The sequence below is a fragment of the Cataglyphis hispanica genome, chromosome 14 (genome assembly GCF_021464435.1).
Source record: "Cataglyphis hispanica isolate Lineage 1 chromosome 14, ULB_Chis1_1.0, whole genome shotgun sequence".
Classification (NCBI taxonomy): domain Eukaryota; kingdom Metazoa; phylum Arthropoda; class Insecta; order Hymenoptera; family Formicidae; genus Cataglyphis; species Cataglyphis hispanica.
The window spans coordinates 6,717,781-6,742,846 of NC_065967.1; the positions used below are offsets into that span (position 1 = coordinate 6,717,781).

Sequence of the window (25,066 nt, forward strand, 5' to 3'; positions counted from 1 at the left end):
TAAGTTGTAAAGCGAGGTCCACCCAGCCTGCCGGTGAGTAGGGTGCGGGAGGGGGCCGAAGGCCCCCCTTGCATTCTCACGGGTGTGTGTGTGTGTGCATGCTTAAGAAATGTGCGTAAAAGAAAGTGCGCAAAAGATATGTGCGCAAAAGAAATATGCGCAAAATAACTGTGTGTAAACCAACTGTAAGAAACGTTTATTAACAAAATAAAATTAATAATAAATGTCAATAAATTTCAAAATTATACATATATACATGCGTGTGTATATATTTTAAATTATACAATATTAATTATACGTGTCATACGACTGTAATTCGCACGCGGCGGATGAACAGCGATAAATCGTCTGTCTCGGAAAAACTCCGGTAGTCACACACAGCACTGAAATATACGACTATTTCTTAAAACGAGATCGAGTTTCTATTATCACCTGAACAGCGTACACGCGTCGATTACTCTGAGCGGAATGCGCCGAGCTCGGCTTACTTTTATACGGTCGTCGCCTTCTCGAAGGATCCAGAAGGTTCCCGAAATTTGCTCACTTCCGCCGACAGTTTTTATGCGACTTGTTTGTCACAATTTTATCTTAGATCCTTCGAGAAGGGCGACGATGTTTGTTGATGCCGCGCGTTTTCGCTCGATCGCAGAAATGCTGCCTCGCATCGCGCGCGCGGCGACGACGGGGTCGCGCGGCAACAACATGCTAAGTTCAAGATTGCAACAATCTCGAACAATTGCAAATACATTAACTTTTAAACTATTCAATTACAAACGAAAGCAAAATCTCTACAAACAATTACAAACGATTCTAAAACACATGGCGCAAGCGGATTTGAGATATCTTAAAGTCGAGTGATAGTCATTTTTAAACAATTTTTTATTTATTTATGGCTCGAACTACAAAATATTTTTACTTCAAACAACTACAAACGAAATACTATCAATTTCTGTATTGAAAATTTTATTTATTAAAAGTGTCAACTTCACATAGGTAGAGAGAGCGGAAGAGGGAGGGAGAGCGAGAGAGAGAGAGAGAGAGAGAGAGAGAGAGAGAGAGAGCGCTGGAGAAGGAAGGAAAGAGAGAGAGAGAGAGTATATGTACATGTATATCAAACTGCATCGCATTGATATACCGCCAAATATTTAAACAAAGTTGTGCGTCAGTATGCGGCTATTATTTATATAGCACTTTGTTTTGTATATGGAATGTCTCACTTTGTTAGTATTCATACAGTGAGAGCGAGTAGGCAATAGTTCCGTGTGCCGTCATAGTATGTACCTTATAATCAGTTTCACACATCGCGAATATTCCCGAGTATGATTATGCGCGATTTTGGCCGAAAGTAGATCTCCCAAACTACTCGTACTCCATTACTTGTATACATACTACAATTTGATTCGCGACAGATTATCGACACCACCGAGAGAGTAAGCACGAGTAACGAAATAGTCCGAGGTCCCACATTTGCGAATGCCTTCACTCATGAATATTCGTGATGTGTGTAGGACCGGCTTATTACACGCAATTGCAAAAGATTTTAAAAGATGTCTCTACAATTTGTCTGACAATTTAATCTCTACAATTAATACTTAACGATTTATAAGCAAATGCTATTTATTGCAGCAGATTAATTTCCTGTGATTTATTATTATACTATTATACTAACTAAAAAAAACCTTACAAAAGTAAAAAGAAATACGCCAAGTATATAAAAAAAATCCTAATTTGTATGCAAAAAGTTACTAACAAACATTTTAATATTTATTCCTAAAAAATAATTTTTAAATTTTGCAGAAAAAATATAAATTTTTATAAAAAACAGTTATTTGCAGAAAAAATATTAATTTTTATAAAAAGCAGTTATAACAAAAAGCAGTAAAATCCCTCTAAAAAAATCTTACAAAGGTAAGAAAATACGTCAGTACATAAATCCTAACTGTACATGAAATTACAAAACTTTTAATTTTTTTTTAAAAAATTTTTCTTGGAAAATAATTTCCACTTAAAAAATTAAAATTAAAATTAAAGATGTGGAAATTATTTTCCAAAAAAAATTTTTTTTAAAAAAAAAATTAAAAGTTTTGTAATTTTTGCGTACAGTTAGGATTTTTTTATGTACTTGGCGTATTTTTTTTTACATTTGTAAGATTTTTTTATAATATTATATAAATAATATAATTAATTATGTGTCATTATATAATATGTTATACATTGATATTTATAATAATAATGTATTAATACATTATAATTAATGTATTAATGTATTAGTTTTAAGAATATATTAATATATACATTTTATATATACATTGCTGCTATATTGCTGACAGAGATGAACTGCCGAACAACATACATAACTTATTATGCATTACCGTAGCATTAAATTTTTTGTTTATTTCTTTATCATGTCAACTACAATTGCATGATAGTGCAAATGCGTTTCGATTTTTACTACTGCCACAGTCTACTGACAATTTCGGAACTCTTGAAATATGCTGATTTCAGCAGCAATACTGTCATATGTATATATAAAATTATAAATACTAATATATTTTAAAAATTAATGTTAAAATTAATATTAAAATTAATACATTAACATATTAATTATAATGTATTAATACATTACTATTATAAATATTAATGTATATTATATAATAATATACATTATTAATTATATTATTTATATATTAATATTATATTATTAATTATAAAATAATAATTATATTATAGATATTATTAATACATTAATTTTAATTTTACTATTATAATGTATTTTTTTAATGGCATATTATTAATAAAGTATATCTTTTTTTTCGTAAAAGAGTATTTTTGATTTATTATTTTACTCATATTTTATAAAACCGCCAGCCACCATATGTATTGTTACGTCTCAATGACGCTCTTTCTCTTACTATACCTTGGTTAGTGAGAAAAAGGTTGCTCTCTATTCTTGGCTGTGTTCCGATTGTCCACCCGATGAGTGATTATTGGATGGGCGGAGTCTAACGAAAAGTGTCTGAGAAGATAATAGAATCTGAACGCACTCCAAAATCTGATGCTCGATACTTAATAGACTAGACTTACTAGACTTTTCAATATTGTCCGCATATTGCATCATCACCCAAACCACCTAAACCACCCGGCCACCCAATCATCTGGCTCCATAAGCCGGGTGGCTTTTACACTCTCCTTTTACACTCTCTTTTTACACTTTCTGGGTTTCTGGGTGCACCCGGGTAGAAAATCAGAACGCACCCTTTTTTATAGGGCAATCTGTTTTTACCGACAATATCCCAGAGTGCGATTCCCTACCCGGGTGCACCCAGACACCCAGAAAGGGTTCAGATTCCTTTCAAGTGTTCTTACCAGACTCAAGTGAGACGTTCAAATTGTCACTCTATCCACCTGGAAGAGTGTAAGCCATCCGGCTCATGGAACCGGGTGGTTTGAGTGATGATAACGCAATATGCGGGCAATATTGAAAAGTCTAATAAATCTAGTTCATTACGTCAGTATCAGGCATCAGACTATGGCGTGCGTTCAGTTTCTATTATTCTCTCAGACACTTTTCATTTGACTCCGCCCATCACCCAATTTATTACTCATCGGATGAAGAATCGGAACATAGCCCTAGGGACGTCGAGAGCTAGGAGAACTAACTAAAAGATCTAAGGGAATGATGAGGTACGGAACTAGTTACTTACTAAAAAATTTTACTAGGTATCTTAGGGATATATGTAGGCGCAATGTACGTATATGTAATTCAGAGGTCAATAAGATTTAAAGAAATAGAATTTGAAGAATAATATTATAATAAGAGAGAAATCGAGGAAAATATCGATTATTTATAAGAAAGAAAATGTTAGATGGAATAGAGAGAATTGATTATTGAGAGAAAAATTAATTATGAAATAAGGTCTTTTACTTAATATCAATATTAGATTTTATTATGACTAAATTTTAATAAAAAAGGAAATATTTTGGGAAAAAGGGTAGTATCGCCATAGCACCGTGATTAGCGCTCAGCAACTAGATTTAAGGATTGGATCGTTTTCGGGTAAAAAGTAGACAATAAATTTTCGATATGATTTTATGTATTTAATTTAATTTCCTGTTGTCATTTCTTGTGAGAAATTTTAAAGTTGAAGGAAGGCATCGCCAGGACATCGTAATTAGTGTTCAGCAACTAGGTTTTAAAGGATTATATCAAGAATTCAGAAAGAAAAAGAGAGTCGCCAGGGCATCGTAATAAGCGCTCAGCAACGATGGATTTTCAGGAAAAAAGAACAAAAAAATATCGCCAGATTGAGTTAGGTTTAAATGACAACAGTAATATATATTTTGCATAGAATTTATAAATCTTAACTAGTATTGATATTTTATAATTAGGAAAATATATTTCAAATAGTAAAATAATATATTAAAGTTGACCAACTGGAAACTGTCAGCAACGTGCCAATGCTTGACAGGGAATTTCTTATTATTTAGAGGATGAAGGTAATGAAAAGATATAATGGAATGATAATTAATGTGTTGTCAGTCAATGATAGATTTTAAATTAAAATTTTTAATATTTGTAGGGAAACGGGGTTTATAATAATTGTAATTATTTATCGTATTGCAGCAAGAAATTCTTCTTTTCACTCAAGCCCGTTGTATTCGCTAAGCCCTTTTTCTTGTCTTCTAGGTCCTCGATCGTAGGTGAAGTAAGCTAGATAGAAGTAGTAGAGCTAAGAGAGTTCTAACTCAGATCCTCTGAGAAAGGGTGAGGAGCGAGGGAAAACCGTGCGGAGGGTATGACATCACACGGGGTATGATGTCACGCAGGGGAATTCGCGACGCGATCGGTTAGCGAGGGGTCCGCGGAAGAGGAGGGGGACTGTGGCGCGACCAGTGGACAAGGAGTCAGCGGGGAAGAGAGAAACCGCGGCGCGACCGGTAAGCGAGGGGTTCGCGGAGAAGAGAGGAATCCTCGACGCGACTGGTAGACGTTGGGTCCACGGAGAAGAGAGGAATAGCGCACGTGGGATTGCATGCATGTGAGAGAAGGATAGCGCTAATGAGATTCTCAATGTGAGAGAGGGATAGCGCGAGGCGTCTGCGTGAGAGAAGGATAGCATTCGCGTGAGAGAGAGAGAGAGAGAGAGAGAGAGAGATAGCGCGAGGCATACACGCGAGATACGACAATTGTAAGATGGTGGGTATGAGGGAGATAGTATGAGGCATGGACGTGGGAGAGGGATAGCGCAAGGCTTAAGAAAAGAATAGCATCCACATTGGCGTGGGAAAGAGAGAGAGAGAGAGAGATAGCTCGCGAGTATGAAAAAGAAAGGAGGCGCAGAAATAATTGACATTTTTTTATATATAATAATAAAAATATTAATTCCAAATTGTGTGTATAATATAAATGTGTGTGTGTGCGTGTGTGTGTGTGTAAAATATAAAAATTATAATAACATAAATAATAATAATATAAAAAATACAAGACAAAATGTAAAAATGATAAGCGCCATCTGAAACAGATAAAAACAGATTTTATTTGTTAAATAATAATAATAATACTAATTCATTATAAATTTGGAAAAAATACTTACAATTATTTTAATTTGTGCAAATAGCGCACATGTTACACGGCAATATTTGGTGCAACGGCTTCCCGCACTGTCTGCAATATTCTCTCAGGATCAATTCGTAGAGTGTGCTTTGATGTTCTCGCACAACATGAATGTTGGAAAACAAGTCCGAAATATTTAAAAAACATGACGTGCAAAATTTAACACATTCTTCAATGTAATATAAATATATGCAACACATTTTAGTTGCACTTAAACCGTTTATCTCTACTCTGTCTATAAGTCGTTGTTTGATGTCTCCGATATCACCACTGTCACTCGTAGTCTGAATAGTATGCGGTCTTCATCAAACAAATTATCAATTGATGAATGTCCAATAATTGATCGTCCCCATCTGCATCGTTCTTGTCCAATATTTTCTTCAATGAACATCACTTCATCACCGTCATCATCATCAATTACAAAAACTTCATGTTTATCCATAGCGCGCAAAATCATTAAAAAAACATACACGATTTAACAAGAACATCATAAGAGGGTTTACTGCGTAATGTTGCACACTCCTCTCGATTATATATTTTAATTCTATATCTTTGTCTCCTTTTAACTAGAATATCACATCTCATTTATATCAGCATTTTGCTATGTCTCTAGCAGAGCATATTGAGGAAACGATTTAAGTTTTGTCGACTTTGCATATGTTATAAAGAATGGAAGAAATAATTAAAATCAGGTAGAAAATAATAAAATAACTTATTTATTACAAGCATCACAAAAAATGTCATTTACAGCGCATGCTAATAATTCACAACCAATAAGTGATTTGATGTCAAATATATCATTTTCAAGTATCACTTTTGCAGCATCACGTATACATTAGTAATATTATTACTAATAATATATATTGTAAAATGTTAACAAATTGTTTAAATTTTTCGTTAACTATATGTGTATTTTCACACAGCCAGTAATACATATGATCAATACATTTTTCAAAATCAAACAAATATAATACAGTTTGTACTTTCATGTATAAAGAATTATCATACATTGTCATTTTTATAATATCCGAATCAGATATTTTAAACGGTTCGATTATTAAATCTCGAATCCGCAACGGAGGTGGCTGTAAGTCATTCGATGTCCACACATTTCTGCATCGATTTCCATGTTTCAAAAGGTAATACATTTACCTCAATTGTCACCAAGAATCAATTGCATGCAAGACACGGCTCTAACGCTTATTCCAATTTCTAAATATTTGTATAGTGTCGGGATTAAGGCGTATCTTCTGCTAAATATGCGAACTGCGAGACGAAGCTCGGATGAAACGCTATAAAAAGAATATTTTAATAAATTTATTTAAAAAAAAATATAAAATGGTTTAAATTAATCGAAACTTGCTTGTCACATTTCTTCTTCTTATACGGTGGAGCATCTTGAATTGGAATATAATAATTAATGCGGTTTTTTTCAGCGGGATACATTATAAACTTTTTGCACAAGCGGTCGATGCAATACTGAACGTATTGAACATATTTAAAATATATATTAGCGTTGCAAAATTGCAATGTGGTGGGGATTATTGCTGACACGATATTTTTTCAATTTATCAAGCGCCGAAGTATGGCTGCTACTCGCGATGACATCACTCCCAGGTGTGAGAATTAGCCAAATGCACAAAAAAATACAATATAATATAAAATTTTCAAACGCCGATGTGCAGCTGCTTCATTATGATATTACCCCAGATCTTACACGATCGTGTCAAAATCGTGAAACATAAGAACAATCGTCAAGGTTAAATCGAGTTAACATATAATTAAAATTTTTGAACCAGGGATGGCATCACGGAGTGATGCTCACGGAGTGGGTCACTTGCGCACAGTACAATTGGACACGTTGCAATTGCGCACAATTTGTTTAGACACATTTCATTTGCACACCGTTCAATTAGACACGTTGTTTTTGGACACAACACATATTTTTGTATAAATTAAAATACATACACACGCATGTATGCATGTATAATTTTGAAACTTTTTGACATTCATTATTAACTCCATTTGGTAAATAAATATTTGTCACAGTTCGTTTACACACATTTCTTTTGCGCATAGTTCTTTTGCGCACATTTCTTTTGCGCACATTTCTTTTGAGCACATTTCTTTTGCGTACAGTTCTTTTGCGCACATTTCTTTTGCACACATTTCAGGTCTGATCGGACACTGTAGCATATACTTTGTAAGTTGTAAAGCGAGGTACATCCAACCTATCGGCGAAGTGAGTGCGGGAAGGGGTCCCCCCAGGGGTCACCCCGCGTGTGTGTGTGTGTGCTTAAGAAATATGCGTAAAAGAAAAGTGCGCAAAAAAACTGTGTGTAAACAAACTGTAAGAAACGTTTACTAACCAAATAAAATTAATAATAAATGTCAATAAATTATCCAAAATTATACATATATATATATATATATATATATATGCCTGTGTATGTATTTTAAATTATACAAAAATATATGTGTGTCTAAAAGCAACGGTGTCCAATTGAACAGTGCGCAAATGAAATGTGTCCAAACGAACTGTGCGCAACTTTATGTGTCTAATAACACAATGTGCAATTGCAACGTGTCCAATTGTACTGTGCGCAAGTGAAGGCTTCTCTGGCATTCCCCACGCGTGAGATTTAGCTGAATATATATCTCAAGCGCCGATGTGCGGTTACTTCATGATGATATCATTCATATATATCCAAAATGTATGTTATAAACCGCAAAATTATTTAGTAAAATGGTAATATGATAAGACAGCTGCATGCACTCGGGATCTGACATCATCTCTAGAAAATGCAATATTTGTCAAAATGTACGAGACAAACTGTGAAACTTAAGACTACTCGTCAAGGTTAAAAATGCAATAATCAACAATAGTCAAAAAGGTACGTGAAGAATATAAAATCATGGTAAAGAGGCACACCCTGTCAGTATTTTCGCTACAAGTTCCGAGACAACAGCCGTTAATAAACTATGGCGGAAAATAGTGCGGAGCAAAATCTGTGTGAGCAGTCTTCAAGAATGAATTCCATAAAGGAGTATATTGCGTGGGAGCAATGATGCGGTGAATATATCGAATCATTGGAGGAGCAAAGTCGTATCAAGCGTTCACGATTATCGATCGGGATTCGACAATCGCTTATTGCCCGAATCGCACGACTCGAGAGATTAAAGAACTCATTACGCAGACGTTTTGTACACGCGGATGCAGGATGCAGTACGTAACAAAATGGATTGATTTGACGAGAAATCGATATGGCGTTCGAGAGTCGCATATTGACTGGCGCGATTATAAATTATAGTCACATCGAACCGCTACAATTTCTCGAGAAGGCCAAAGATATTGTGCTCGAACACGTACAAAATGTAATGAAAAAATACTTTAGTATGAAAATTAATACTGTGTTCAACGGTGAATTTGTGTCGGGTGATAAGCGTGCAAATAAGAGTATCGATATGAGAAACTATGAATTCTTCCGCACGTCCGATTTATACAAATAATACGAGCGGCACGTTATCGAACCCACTCTAGCATCGCTTGAAGAATTTCAGAAACGTGATAGTAGGTGGGCATTGTCGCCAATACTCGATTTAACTGTAAATATAAATAAATATAATCCTATGCGCGCAGGATGTCACATTAAATTACCGCGGGAGATAATGACGAAAAGAGCAGTGGTTAATGTGCAATCTAAAGACAATGTGTATGATCAGTGATCGCTCTACATCCAGTTGAAAGAAATGCAGAACGGGAATCGATCGTCGTATCCGCATTACGCGACAATATTGAATCTTCAGGACATTGAATTTCCAGTGGCTATGAATCAAATTAAAAAATTCGAGCTTGATCTCTCAACATACGATATCTCCATAAATATATATATATATATATATATATACTATCGAGGAAAAAAACATTGTCCCGCTACGTCTCAGTGACCTAAAGAGAGATAAACACATCAACTTGCTGTACGTGAAAGTCAACAACATTGGACATTTCACGTGGATCAAGAATCTATCCAGACTTGTGAGCTCCCAATTGAGCAAACATAATGACCAAAAATACATTTGCGATCGGTATATTATATTTGATATATTTTATGTATTGCATTTTTTATTAAATATATATAAAAGAAAAATTAATTATTTCCTTTACAGATGTTTGCAGTACTTTGAATCGAAGGATAAATTGCAATCACATACGGTGGACTGTCGAGAGATGAACGACTGCGCTATCCGATTACCGAGCGATAAGGACAAGTGACTCACGTTCAAAAATTACAACAAGAAAGAGCGGCTTCTTTTCGTTGTGTACGCCGACTTAGAGTGCATTTTAGAGAAGACGAAGAAAGAAAAAAATTACCAATATCATCAAGTATTTAGAATCGCTTATTATGTACATTGTGGGTACGACGATTTGTTATCCGCGTATCATTCTCGTCACAGTACCGATTGTATCGTATATATGTTCGTCGAAGAACTTAAAAATTTAGCATTGCGTGTAAAGACTATTCTAACTACTAATCCCCATGGTAAATTTTACGCGGGAAGAATGGGAAAAATTTAATAGTGCGACGCATTGCCACATATGTGAGAAACCATTCGTACAAAGACGATACACGCGTACGCAATCATTGCCATCTGTCCGGGCGGTATCGAGGTCCCACGCATTTAAATTGCAATTTAAATTATAAGAACTCTTTTTACATTCCAATAGTTTTCATAATTTAACCGGGTATGACTATCATAATTCATAATTCATCATAATTCATTCACTTTCATTATTAAGGAAATAACTACATCGTTCAAAGGGGAAATTGAAATGTTTCCAATAACAAAGGAAAAATATATATTATTTACGAAAAGTGTTAAACTTGCAGAAGAAAAAAATCATATTAAATAAATTGCGTTTTATCGATTCGTAAATTTCTTACAACTAGTCTCGATAAATTGGCATCTTTTTTGTATATATAATAAAGACAAACTCAAAATTTTACGTTCCAAATGTTCCGCATTATCCGATCATGATTTCAATTTATTAACACAGAAGAGCGTCTTTCCGTACGAATATATCGATTGCATCAACAGGTTGGAAGATACGTGTTTGCCACCGCGCGATTCATTTTACAGTTCCTTGACCGGTGACACAATATCCGAGAGCGATTACGCGCACGCCGAGAACGTCTGAAGGCGGTTCTCCCTTCAAACGGTAGGCGAATATAGCGATCTGTATTTAAAAACGGATGTTTTGTTATTAGCAGATATTTTTTTAAATTTCCGCGAAAGTTGTATCAAAAGTTATGGGCTCGACCCCGCGTATTACTATACTCTTCCCGGATAGACGCCATGTTGAAACATACAAATATTACATTCGAATTACTTACAGATATCGTCATGGTTTTATTTATCGAACGGGGAATACGCGGCGGCTTGAGTCAATGTTGCAACAGATACGCGCATGCTAATAACAAGTACATGCAATTATACAATCTATCGAAACCTTCATCGTATCTGATGTATTTTGATGTAAATAATTTATACAGATGAGCAATGTGTCAACCTTTGCCCTATGCAGATTTTCGATGGGTCGACATATCCAATTTTGATACATCATCGATCGCGCTCGATTCGCTTATAGGCTATATCCTCGAAGTCGATCTCGATTATCCGCAATATATTCACGATGCGCACACTGACCTACCGTTTTGCCCGACACGCGACAAACCATCTGGTAAACGGCAGGATAATCTGCTCGCTAACTTATACGATAAAAAGCGTAATACACAACTTGCAGCAATGCACGCGACACGGACTTCGCGTTACAAAAATACATCGAATATTACAGTTTTCACAATCTCCATGGCTTCGCAGTTATATCGAACTTAATACACAATTCCGAACACTCGAAAAATTATTTTGAAAAAAATTTATACAAATTAATGAATAACGCGGTATTTAGCAAAACAATGGAAAATGTGCACAATCATGTTAATCTTAAGCTCGCGACACATTGGGATGAAAGATATGGTGCAGAGGCAATGATCGCGAAACCAAATTTTCACAGTAGAAGCGTGTTTTTGGAAAATTTTATCGCTGTTGAATTGCGCAATCTCGAGGTGAAATTCAATAAACCAATCTACGTCAGCATGTGCATCCTCGATATATTCAAGAAATGTTTGTACGAGTTTCACCACGATTACATGATACCATTTTATCGAGAGAAATGTAAAATTATGTACACCGACACAGATAGTCTCATATATCATATAGAGTGTGAAGATGTATATGAGAATATAAAGCGCAACATCGACAAATTCGATATGGGCGATGCAGTGGACAATGCATACGGTATACCGCTTGTGAATAAAAAGATATCGGGTTTAATGAAGGATGAAAATAATGGAGCCATCATGATCAAATTCGTCGGGCTTAGGGCAAAAATGAACGCGTTGCGAGTAGATGACAAGAAGAACACGAAAAAGGTAAAAGGCGTCAAGAGTAACGTCGTCGCGAGAACGAGAACGTTTGACGATTACACGCGGTGGTTGAACGAAGAGATTGAAATGACGCGTCAGCAGTCTTGTATAAGATCTAAATTACACGAAGTATACACTATTCGCGAGACAAAAATTGCTCTAAATCCGTGATGACAAGCGGTATATCGTACGAAACCATCGACACGCTACCGTGAGGACATTACAAAATATCGTTGTAAATAAAAATCATGTATATTTATTGTAAATAAAATTATATTTATTGTAAATAAAATTTATATTTTTTTGTTAGGTATACATTTATATTTAGAAGTAGAATATTTTTACCTAATATTATTTGTATAAAATATCTTTCATTATTATTGTAAATATTTTTATAATATATTATTTTTATGTATCCAAGAGTTGTGTGTCGCATCAAATCCCACTCATTTCACATAAACCTTGTCGCTCTTTTTGCGTATCACCTTTTCTGCGAAACGTACGTTGGAATTAGCAACGCAATGTAATTCGTATTCGTAAAATCCTCCGACGACGGGATTTCAGTGCGAATTTTCGAGAATATAAGTCACGGGATTAGTTTTCTGTACTTTGACAATCTTAAACACTTCGGTGGTCCAATTTGGTGTATAACCTTTGTCAAAAACGATCTTGAATTTACTCACGCGTACTGAATTGCCTTCTTTAAATCTTGCAGGAGCCGCAATCTTTACATTACTATATACAGTACTTAAAAGTTTATCGGCAATCGCGGGAGTTACATCGATAGGTTTCATACTGATAATGTGATATTTTCGCGCATTGTATTCTCCGACGAGCTGTGATAACGCGTCAATCCATTTGTAATTTCCATTAAGTGTAAACATTTTCCACATATTGTTCTTTAACGTTCGGTTGAATCGTTTCATGACTGAGGCTTTCATAACGGAATACGTCGAATGACAGTAGTATAGGGGCCACTATAGCGAGACAGGAATGTCCCCCCTTTTCCCCCTTGGCGCTAGCCCCCCGCTGTGATCCCTTCCCCCCCTGTCCCCCTGGGCAGGTACCTGAGAAAAAAAGAGTGGGGACTCGTGGACGTCCACGAGGCGATTTTTTAATTTTAAAATTTTTTTAAGAGTGGGGGGAGTCGTGGACGTGCACGAGGCAGTTTTTTTTATTTTTTATTTTTTCCTGGGCTGGAAATACTCGGGCTGGAACCTGGGTCTTCTGCTTTTCTGGTCGGGGTCCTAGTGCGGTGGGCTAACTGAAATCTTACAAGAGTGAGAGTTAGATGTGGCATTTAAGCGAAGAGTAGCTCTCTCCGGCCCGGGGACCGAGCGCTCCGATTGGTTTGTCCTATAGTGGCCGGCTGTTTGATTGGTTCCGACGAGCTGGAAAAACGAGAGAGAAAATAGAGTGAGAGAGAGAGAAAGTGGACAAGATGTCCGAGGTGTCAGAAGCCGGTAAAATATCGGCCGCCGAAGACAGCAGAGATGTCCCATTGCATTCCCCTCCTCCTCCTTCTCCTTCTCCCCCCAGCCCTGTGGAAAATCGAAAAATATCGCATGACATACGGTATCTCTCGCCTTCGAGCGTCCTTACGGAAAAACTTCGAACTGCAGCGAGCGCGTCGCCCGCGTCTCTCCTTCTTGCTGAAAAAAGAAAAATCACCTAGTGCGGAATTATCAGTTATCAAGATATACAAACGTAATACGAAGCGTTCATGATCGGACATGATTGTCCACGCCGGTCGAGTCATGCAACGCAGGTAGACGCGATGTCGTCATCGGAGGCGATACGCTATCGAAGATTGAAAGAGCTATGGCGCCGCAGAGTCTAGGAAGGAAAGAAGGAAGGAGAGAAAAGGAAAAAATTGAACGTTTTCAGGTAATATTTAAAATTAATATTTTAACATTTACATTAAATTTAACATTTTTATTTACGCTACAGAAATGTTTTGTACAATTTTCTTACATTTAAATATAATATTTATAACATTTACAAAAAGATGTTAACTCTTAATGGATGGAAAATATGGGAATTCGTTGTTTTTTCAATTATTTAGCTGCATATTTTCCCCCTCTTTTCCTTATATTTCAGTATATAAGTAAGGCGAGAAAACGCGGAACTTTATTTATTTGAGTTTGCTCGAAATCTTCATTTCGGCTTCGGTACAAGTATTCGTCGTTGTTGTGACCAGTGTTCAACTAGTTCTCGGTAAAAAAGTGATAAAAATGGCCGGCGAAAAAAAAGTATCCAGTGAACGGAAAAAGCTAACCGATTTTGTTAAATCTACTCACGTTTGTGATATTAACAAATCGGGCCTCAAGACCGATTTCGATAGAAGAAACGATCAGCGATATTTATTATTATCGACGACGTACGGGTTTAACGCATCGTATACTAAGAAGATTCACGTGGGATTGCAGGCGACGAGCGAAAATTGCTTTGTACCGATTGTAAAATTAACAGGCAATTATGCAGATAGAATATGTCTCGACACCGACACCTGGCAGCAATTTCAAATCAGCATGGAGCAGATGAAGCAGTATTTGTGCGAGAATCAAAAATCCAAACCAAGTCCGATTATTATCAACAATATTTCCATCGGCTTCACAACCGCTTACGGAACAAGGGCAGTGATAGTGAGTTATAAGGAAAATGCGGGACAACTGGCGAATAATAACGAGACGGAGGAGCAGCCCCCGTTGAAGAAGCAAAAAACGTACAGCGTCGCCATTGTGATGCAGAAAACTACTTTTGTCGGCCTGGAAGATATCGCAAGATGTGTGGACGCTCATTTGGCACGGTTAATTCCCATTACCGACACCGTCAACGCGTGCTCCAAATACCTGATTAACGAAATAGAATTAAAACTTCCCTCGTCTTACATAGATTGTGAAATTATAAAACTTACAGTTAGAGGTAATTTTGAAGAAATCGAGCGCGATGTACGAACACAAATAAATAATTTACCATTTTTAGACGTATATTTTAATATTGTATTCGAAGAATTGCTTTCGCTAGGTTTTAATGAAATTGTACGTATAATTTTACTAAAGCGCAATTGTTAGTTTTATAAAAAAGAAAAATTTTATTTTCAATAAATAGAATGTTTTAACCTTAAAAAACTTAAATATATTTTCTTTTACCCTACTTCTTTCCTATCAATCACCTCTCCCCTCTTCCTCCCCTCTTCTTTACTATTAACATAAAAAATTTTATCGCCTAGTAATATTGTGCGATAGCCGAGCGTTAGACGAACATCTTATTTTTAGCATAAGCATGCATAGAGCACCGCGTAAAAGCTCGTAAGCAGCGGTGCTCAAAAAACGCTGACGCGAGCTCACCTCCGCGAATACGCTTACTCGCGTCGATTCCGCGGCTGCTTATCAGCTAATTGGCCGCGGTACTTTTCGCTCGTTCGCCGACCGGAAACGCTAGCGCGAGCATGCGGCCGCCGCGGTGGGGCCCCCGGAGCGAGGATAAGCTTATTATTCCTCGCATACACGAGCAATATTAAAGCAATATTCGAATGTACATATTTTTTACGTAACATTAAGTATCATCGGCTACTTTTTTATATTTATGAAAGCGCGCGCAAATGCCAAATCGTTCATTTCGCAAAATGGACGTACGGTGGAAACATCCGTGGACGTCGATCGTCTGCGGTCCTACGGGATGTGGAAAAACAATTTTCGTAAAAACGTTTCTTCAATATTTATCCGTCATGTCCGATGTTAGATTCGAGAGAATTTTATTTTATTACGCAGAATGGCAAGACGCGTATCAGCGTTTACAGTACGTCGCAAGTGCGTCAAAAGAAGAGGAGGAGGAGGAAAAGGTGGAGGAAAGAGCACGAAAGACGGATTACGTTAATAATGTTTTGATAAAATCGAAGAAAAATATAATTGAATTTCGCGAAGGATTACCGCGTCCGGAAGATTATTCCAACGATCCGCTCTCGCCAAAATTAATAATAATTGACGATCTTATGAGAGAATCATCGTCGTGCGACGCTATCGTAGATCTATTTACCAAAGGAAGTCATCATAAGAATCTCAGTGTTATACTCATCTCGCAAAATCTCTTTCATCAAGGACGCGGACAACGCGACATATCTCTGAACGCGAATTACATAGTAGTTTTTAAAAATCCACGCGATCGTGCACAAATTCGTCATCTAGCGCGTCAAGTATATCCCGATGATCCAAAATTTATGGAAGAAGCGTACTACGACGCTACATCGAGACCTCACGGGTATTTATTGCTCGATTTGAAACAATCGACTCCAGACGAATATCGTTTTCGCACGTGTATCTTTCCCAACGATACTCTGCATTACGCTTACATTCCGCGTAGATCGAATAATAGAAGTGGAGGAGGTGTATAAAGGACAATATTCGCGTTCACAACTTGTCAGTCGTGTAATTGCAGCGTAATGGTGAAAAAAGACGCGGGTAATAAAAATTCGACGTCTTCGACATCGGATAAAGCAATAAAGAATGCTAGACGCTCTATCGGTGAGAGAAACTTATGTCTTTTGAAAACTTTGTGTCATTTGAAAAAAAATCAAAGAACAGCGTTCTTACGTACGGCCGATATTAATCTCGTAAAGTGTATTCAAGAATGCATTTTCAATACACTCAAAGGCAACGTGCCGCTTCGTTGTAGCGATAAGAAGCATTTAGGCAAACATAAAACGATTTTACGGCGTGTAGCGGCAAAAGAGGGTAATTGGAAGGCTAAAAGAAAATTGTTGATACAACGAGGTGGGTTTTTACCATATCTTATCGGCCCTATACTTACAGCTGTATTATCGAGGATTATCGGTGACTAAAGAGAAAAATTCCTGTCTATATCGTGTTTTTTCCGGAAAAAATAAAAAGATACAAATTATCAATAGAACTTTGAATAATGGAGAGAGCTAAAAAAATGGTTTTGATTTCTACCGAAAATCTCGAGAGAATGCAGCGTATGCAACCGGAAGTGTCACCCGTTATACCAACTGACAATCCGACGAAGAAAAATATGGAAATATCAAATACGGAAAATGTTATTAATAATACGGTACGGACACCGGGAACACCTTTGTCGCGACTTGACGCTGAGATGTGGCGTATTTTGAATCTCGCAACTCCTATAGATGAGGACAAAAAATGGAAATTGTATAAAGAAGTACTTCAACGTTATCTTCACTTTGTTCGCGAGGCAGAAAAACGTTTACGCGATAATACAAGGGCTAACGAAGAGGACGATAACGTCGAGCAGAACGAAGAAACGAATTTAGATGACGCCGATGATAATGAGCTTATGGAAACGTCAAATTTAATCGATAGCGTGCGTGGTGATGGCGTCGATAGTAGTAGTAGTAGCAGTAGTTTCGGAAAGAAGCGCGTACAATCGGCTGAAATGATTAAAGAAATAGTCAGCAACGTACCGAAAACTTATCGCGATAAAGCGCGCGCCCTATTAAAATATTTGATCGATATTCCTCCATCGAAGATTAGCTGGGATAGGCGAGGACTCGTAACTATAGACGGTGACGTCATAATGGATTCGAATATCACCGAACTTATAAATGATGCGATACGCGAAAGGAAAACAGTAAAAGCAACCGGAAGAATTCAATTTGCGCGTTTATTACATGACATAGGCACACCTTCCAATCTCATTGGAAATCGTGATTTATTACATACGGCCGCGCGATCTCATCGTATTAAAAGCACGTTACCGCGTGGAAGTTCCACTCCGAAAACTTCATTAGCGCGCTCAAAGTCGTGTAGACGTAAGGTGCACGAATCTAGCGAAATCGAAGGTGATACGGCGTTTATATCGGCCGTCGAGGACGAGGGTGACAAAACATTAACAGATTACGTAGAGCTGTCGCCGACAAAGAAGAGAAAAGGTTTACTCGACTGGAGCAAACTCGAATGACGGAACTCGAAAAATTCTATTACAATCCCTCGCATTATGCTGGATATTCAGCGACGGCCAATTTGTCGCGAGCTGCTAAACCGAATTTCACACGTAACGAAGTCATCGACTGGCTTAAATCGCAAGATGCGTACACGCTGCATCGTCCAGTGCGCCGAAAATTTCCGCGTTTACATTATAATGTGACAAACATCGATGACTTATGGGAGGCTGATTTGATCGATCTACGTAATCTTAAAAGCTACAATGACGGCTATTCATATTTATTGACGGTTATCGACGCCCTTAGTAAATTTGTTTGGGTAGAACCTTTACGTGATAAGACAGGTAGCTGTGTAGTAAAAGCCTTTCAACGCATATTCTCGAGAAACAATGACCGTTTACCCGTATACCTGCAAACCGACAAAGGTAAAGAATTTATCGCTCGTCATGTACAAAATTTCTTAAAAGAAAAAGATATTCGTTTTCGCGTAACGCGTAATCCCGATATCAAAGCAGCTATAGTGGAACGATTTAATAGAACGCTCAAGGAACGGATGTGGCGTTATTTTACACATAAAAATACGAGGCGTTACATAGATGTTTTGCAGGATATCGTTCGCGCTTACAATCACACGTGTCACTCCACCATCAAAATGCAGCCTGCAGTCGTTACGCTAGAAAATGCACGTGTAGCGCGTGAAAATATGATTCGTCGTTGGAATGACATCGAGCAGAAAAAGAATCTCGGTCGTAGACAAAAGGCTAAATATAGCGCGGGTGATTTTGTACGGGTCAGTAGAGCAAAGGTAGCCTTTGAGAAAGGATACGAGGCAAAGTGGAGCGAAGAAATATTTCGAATTCACCGTGTTCTCGAATGGAGAAAACCGCTCGTATACGAACTAAGCGATTTAGCGGGTGAAGTTATAGACGGGTTTTTACGAACAAGAATTAGCGCCGGTTATTAAAGACTTGCGGGGGAAGAATTTATCGTCGAGCGTGTGATAAAAAGCAAGGGTCGTGGAAATAAAAAACAATTATTAGTTAGCTGGCAAGGATATCCTTCAAAATTCGATTCTTGGATACCCGCTGAGAGCTTAAAGATTTTAGATAAAAATGAGGGAGGATGAATTTTATATGGTTCTTCCGAGCAATAGCAGCATGCGCTACTTTCCGGAAAATAAAACCACTTGTTTCACCACAGAATTACCTCAGCGTGTAGATTTGCACGGTCGGTGGGAAGTAGCGCTCACGGAGATTCAATTTCCGTGTAGTTTTTACATATACGAGCCGGAGAAGGATTAATGAGATTCATCGATATTACAGAGCGCGATAAGACAATTAACGCTATGAAAGCGCAAGTACCTTCGGGTATTTACTCGACCGTGCGAGATATTATAGATGCTGTGAATTATACAGCCGAATCCGTGGCTTCGCATATCGTTTGGCGATTCGAGACTGTCATTGGTGGTAAAATTGTTATGAAACTTTCCTGTGAAGAAGAGAAATGCACTATAACTCATTATGTAAATTTCTCCGACAAACTTCAACGAATACTCGGTTTTGACACGCATGTTAAGCATAGAGATCTGATTCAGCTCGATAGCGATCCTATTCCACCAACATTTCCAACATGGTTTTACAATGAAATCGGCATCGATGTAAACAAAAATACGAATGAACTCATTAAACTAGAAAGTAGTTCCGTTCTATCTGACGTTTTACCCGAATGGGTTTACGATGAAGTTTATAATTTGCTATTTTTTGTACTCCCGCACAGTCGCATGATAATAGCTGACGAACCGGCTAGTTTGTTGCGCGGTATTCCCGACAAACTCTTTGTCTATTGTGATATTTGCGAACCTTACATTACAGGCGATGTACAATCTCCTCTTCTGCGAATAGTCACGCACGATGCTCGAAACGATTACGCGTTTGCATCCACGCAGATAAAGCATTTCTCACCCGCGCAATACATAGCTCTGCGTCAAACGTGCTTTCGTACAATAGAAATAGATATAAGAGATCAGCTGGGGCAGAGTATACCATTCGAATTTGGAACGTTAACGGTGACATTGCACTTTAGACGTATCGAGTAAATATTACAAAAAAAAAATTTATATCCACGACAACGGAAGAAAAAAATTTCGAACGTTAATGGATTATTATTCGATGTATCGCGATGAATTACAAAATGGTGGTAGTTGGGGTGGCGGAATTCCGCGAGTTTTCGTTGGTTCGTCCTATCAACGCGGTCATGGCATCGGCAGTTTTCTCGGAGGATTATTCAGACGCGTACTACCCTATTTTAGTAGAGGCATACGGGCTGTGGGGAAAGAAGCTTTACGCGCCGGCGTTAATATAATCGACGATGTTGAAAATAATATGCCGTTTAAGGTAGCGGCCAAACATCGATTCGAAGAATCGCGCGACAATCTTAAGAGAAAAGCTAAAGAAAAAATAAGCAGTCTAATGAAAGGTTCGGGATATAAGACGGATACGAAAATGCATGTAGCTCAGTTTCCTTTCGTCGGGCTCAATACGTGCATCGCTAAATCTGCGGGTTCGCGTAAACGTCGCGGGACGTATAAGAAAAATTCGTCGAAGGTCAAGATTCGCGGAAAGAAAAAAACCAATACACGGTCATCGGGTAATAAGAGGAGGGGGAGGAAAAAAGCAGTGAAAAGGCTTAAGACATCCACGAAACGCCGAAAAATCGGTAAAAAGCGCACCGTATCCGACATATTTTCTTAAACGCTCGTATAAATATAATCTTTGAAAGCGGAAATTACAGCGACGAGAAAGTAAAATTTACGCTAATTAAAAGACATGTCCTTTCTTCATACGCATTCGAGCGAGTGTTTAAAGAGTGAACTCGACCTCTTCTCCTTACCACCCACGCAAACTAGTATCGAGAGTTCACAATGGATTCATTACAAACCCGTGACTTCGCTCTCGGACGACTCGCCGATAGAATTCGTCATTCCCGGTCACGGAGAAGAATATTTAGATCTCACGCACACCATGCTGAGTCTTCGCGTACGCGTAGAAACGTCAGGCGATTCCACAGGACACGTTACGGGAGTAAGCGGCAGCGCAACGACGGACAATGTAGGCCCCGTAAATCATTTACTTCATTCCATCTTCAATCAGATCGACGTGTATTTCAATCAAAAGCTCGTATCGCCGCCAAACAACGCTTACGCGTACCGCGCTTACATCGAGGCGTTGTTAAATTATTCTTCACCGGCAAAAACTTCCCATCTAACCTCATGTCTATGGGACGCGGATACTCCCGGACGAATGGACGAACCGGTGGAATCAAAAACGGCAAATTCCGCTCTCGTGAGACGCGCTCATTACATACGAGGAGGACGGGCTCTAGATCTTATAGGACATCTCCATTGTGATGTTTTCAATCAGGACAAATTTTTAATTAACGGTGTAGAAGTACGTTTGAGGCTCGTTCGTTCGAAAGATTCGTTCTGTCTTATGGATAGTAACGGTGCGTCGTCGAAAATTCATATACTGGATGCGAGTCTGCTAGTGAGAAGAGCGAAGATAAGCGCCGGATTATTGCTCGCACATGCAAGAATGCTGAGTAAAGTTACGGCCAAATATCCGCTCACGAGGGTCGAGGTTAAAACATTCACGATCCATAGCGGTGTTGTGGGCGAATCGTTAGATAATGTAATACTTGGTCAACTTCCGAAAAGAATAATAGTCGGTTTTGTCAATAATAAAGCATTTAACGGCGATAGAAAATTAAATCCGTTTAATTTCAAAAATTACGGCATAAATTTCTTCTCGCTGTACGTCGACGGCATGCAAATTCCCAGTAGACCGTTACAACCCTCTTTCTCGACAGAAGAATCGCTTTACGTCGAGGCTTATCAAACGCTCTTCACGGGAACAGGTATTCATTTTTTGAATGAAGGAAATTCTATAAGCAGAGATGATTATTCAAAGGGCTATACGCTATTCGCTTTTGATCTTACGCCCGACTTATCGGCTAATTATGCAGGACATTGGAATCTTGTGAAACATGGTAGTTTACGATTAGAAGTACGATTTGAGAAGGCGCTCACCGAGACCGTTAACTGTATTATTTACGCAGAGTTTGATAATGTCATAGAAATTGACTCATCCCGGCAAGTCATTGTCGATTTTGCCGGTTAGATTTCCGTCGTTCTCTATAACGTAATACTCAAAAAATTTTCTCCCAATTTTCTCCCCTCCACCACAAACGATCAAAATCGCAAACATCAGCGTGCTTCGTATCAAAAAACATGCAGTACGGTAAAAAAGATTTCAGTTTCATTCGAGACACGAGTATCGACGCTTCGCGAAGAGTTTAAAACTAACTCCAGAGCACACAGGTTTTCGCATTATGGATATAATCGTCGACATACAGGGTTTCCGTGATGCTCGCGAGAAATTTATCCCTAAAGAAGTTGCCGTTGTCGCCGTTGACGCGCCAATTGTCGGACATTGGATTATGATGCCACCGCATTCGTTTGGCGAATTACCGGAAAATGTAAGACGACAAAATAATTGGCTCACGCGAAATTATCATGGTATTGAATGGTTCGACGGCGAAGCTAATCCGAAATATTTTACAACGCATCTACGCGAAATAACAAGACATGCCCGCTATATTTATGTCAGAGGATGTGAAAAAGCAATCTATTTGAGAAATTTACTCTCCAGAGAGATATATAATTTGGAAGATATTTCCCCTGCATTTAAAAATCTAACGTCGAGAGAAGGACGAGGACGATATTGTGGTTATCACGGATTTCGAAAATTCGGAATCTTTCATTGTGCATTACGCAACGCGAACAAATTAAAATGCTGGATACTCGAGCAAAATAATTTTGTCGGCGGCATTAGGAACAATAGTACTCCAACTTGCCACACTCCGGATAAATGTGAAACATCCTATGACAAAAACGAGGAAATCAGTAATGCAGATGATATTTCTTATATCATAAATGAAAATATTAAAACGCTGTCAAATAGCGAAATAGAGAAAAAAGAAAATTTTTTGAGCCCGATTAAAGAAGAAAAAAGGAAGAAGAAGAAGAAGAAAAATTTGAATTATCGTCGATGATGGACAAGAACAAAATCGAAACAACTACGATCTCCGTGCAAGCAGGCATTGAAGACTCGACGATACAAGATGATCAAAACGAGAAACCGAAAGAGGTAAATACTGAAGTTATCGAATATATAATACCACTCGTACGCTTGCCGTCGAATCAAAAAATGAACTCACGCGAAATTTTACAAGCATTACGACACATCAATGCCAGACACGCGGGAGTTTATCCAGCCGACAGAGTCCCGAGGGTGTGGACACGGTCGACAGCTATCGTCGCTAATACAGACGAGCACAATCGACCTGGAGAACATTGGGTCGCCTTCTTCCTCGATGAGCATGGCACAGCCACCTACTTTGACAGCTACGGAAATACCCCCTTGCACCCTGGATTTCTCCTTCGTCTCCGCCGAAACTCCATTATTCATCACTGGAATACTCGACAATTGCAAGGAATTTTTTCGCAAACATGCGGACACTATAGTTGCGTATTTTTATATTATATGTGCAATGGTTATGATCTTAATCGATTTCTTAGTCTTTTCACCGAAGATTGCGAACATAACGATCGTTTAATTGTACAGTTATTTCGTAAAATTTTTCTTTGCAAAAAAAAACAAATGAAACATTGTATACTATGCGCTGTTACGTTTAAGAATGTAATTCAAATTGTAATGTTATAAAAAATACAGTAGTGTCATATTTTAATTATATGTAAAATAATTATAAAAATAAATGTGAGATTTATACTTAAAATGTTTGATTTTTTCAAGTAGCCGATGATACTTAATGTTACGTAAAAAATATGTACATTCGAATATTGCTTTAATATTGCTCGTGTATGCGAGGAATAATAAGCTTATCCGCGCTCCGGGGGCCCACCGCGGCGGCCGCATGCTCGCGCTAGCGTTTCCGGTCGGCGAACGAGCGAAAAGTACCGCGGCCAATTAGCTGATAAGCAGCCGCGGAATCGACGCGAGTAAGCGTATTCGCGGAGGTGAGCTCGCGTCAGCGTTTTTTTGAGCACCGCTGCTTACGAGCTTGTACGCGGTGCTCTATGCATGCTTATGCTAAAAATAAGATGTTCGTCTAACGCGCGGCTATCGCACAATATTACTAGGCGATAAAATTGTTTATGTTAATAGTAAAGAAGAGGGGAGGAAGAGGGGAGAGGTGATTAATAGGAAAGAAGTAGGGTAAAAGAAAATATATTTAAGTTTTTAAGGTTAAAACATTCTATTTATTGAAAATAAAATTTTTCTTTTTATAAAACTAACAATTGCGCTTTAGTAAAATTATACGTACAATTTCATTAAAACCTAGCGAAAGCAATTCTTCGAATACAATATTAAAATATACGTCTAAAAATGGTAAATTATTTATTTGTGTTCGTACATCGCGCTCGATTTCTTCAAAATTACCTCTAACTGTAAGTTTTATAATTTCACAATCTACGTAAGACGAGGGAAGTTTTAATTCTATTTCGTTAATCAGGTATTTGGAGCACGCGTTGACGGTGTCGGTAATGGGAATTAACCGTGCCAAATGAGCGTCCACACATCTTGCGATATCTTCCAGGCCGACAAAAGTAGTTTTCTGCATCACAATGGCGACGCTGTACGTTTTTGCTTCTTCAACGGGGCTGCTCCTCCGTCTCGTTATTATTCGCCGGTTGTCCCGCATTTTCCTTATAACTCACTATCACTGCCCTTGTTCCGTAAGCGGTTGTGAAGCCGATGGAAATATTGTTGATAATAATCGGACTTGGTTTGGATTTTTGATTCTCGCACAAATACTGCTTCATCTGCTCCATGCTGATTTGAAATCGCTGCCAGGTGTCGGTGTCGAGACATATTCCATCTGCATAATTGCCTGTTAATTTTACAATCGGTACAAAGCAATTTTCACTCGTCGCCTGCAATCCCACGTGAATCTTCTTAGTATACGATG

The 25,066-nt window shown here is 38.0% G+C and overlaps 2 protein-coding genes across 2 annotated transcripts; both read left to right on the forward strand.

The window, feature by feature from the left end:
• The first annotated feature begins 11,589 nt into the window (after positions 1-11,589).
• Positions 11,590-12,270, forward strand: LOC126854656 (uncharacterized). Its single transcript, XM_050601589.1, has one exon. It carries the CDS (start codon positions 11,590-11,592, stop codon positions 12,268-12,270), a length of 681 nt encoding a protein of 226 aa, XP_050457546.1.
• An 8,574-nt stretch (positions 12,271-20,844) lies between these two features.
• LOC126854657 (uncharacterized protein F54H12.2-like) lies at positions 20,845-22,194 on the forward strand. Its single transcript, XM_050601591.1, has 2 exons — positions 20,845-21,742; positions 21,932-22,194. Exons 1-2 carry the CDS (start codon positions 20,845-20,847, stop codon positions 22,192-22,194), a joined length of 1,161 nt encoding a protein of 386 aa, XP_050457548.1.
• The last annotated feature ends 2,872 nt before the right edge of the window (positions 22,195-25,066 follow it).

Excerpts from the sequence above, each read along its gene's own strand:
- LOC126854657 (XM_050601591.1), top strand. The coding sequence starts at position 20,845 with ATGTCCTTTCTTCATACGCATTCGAGCGAGTGTTTAAAGAGTGAACTC. Across the intron at positions 21,743-21,931 it reads TCCGAAAAGAATAATAGTCG|GTATTCATTTTTTGAATGAA; the intron begins GTTTTGTCAATA and ends TCACGGGAACAG.
- LOC126854656 (XM_050601589.1), top strand. The coding sequence starts at position 11,590 with ATGGAAAATGTGCACAATCATGTTAATCTTAAGCTCGCGACACATTGG.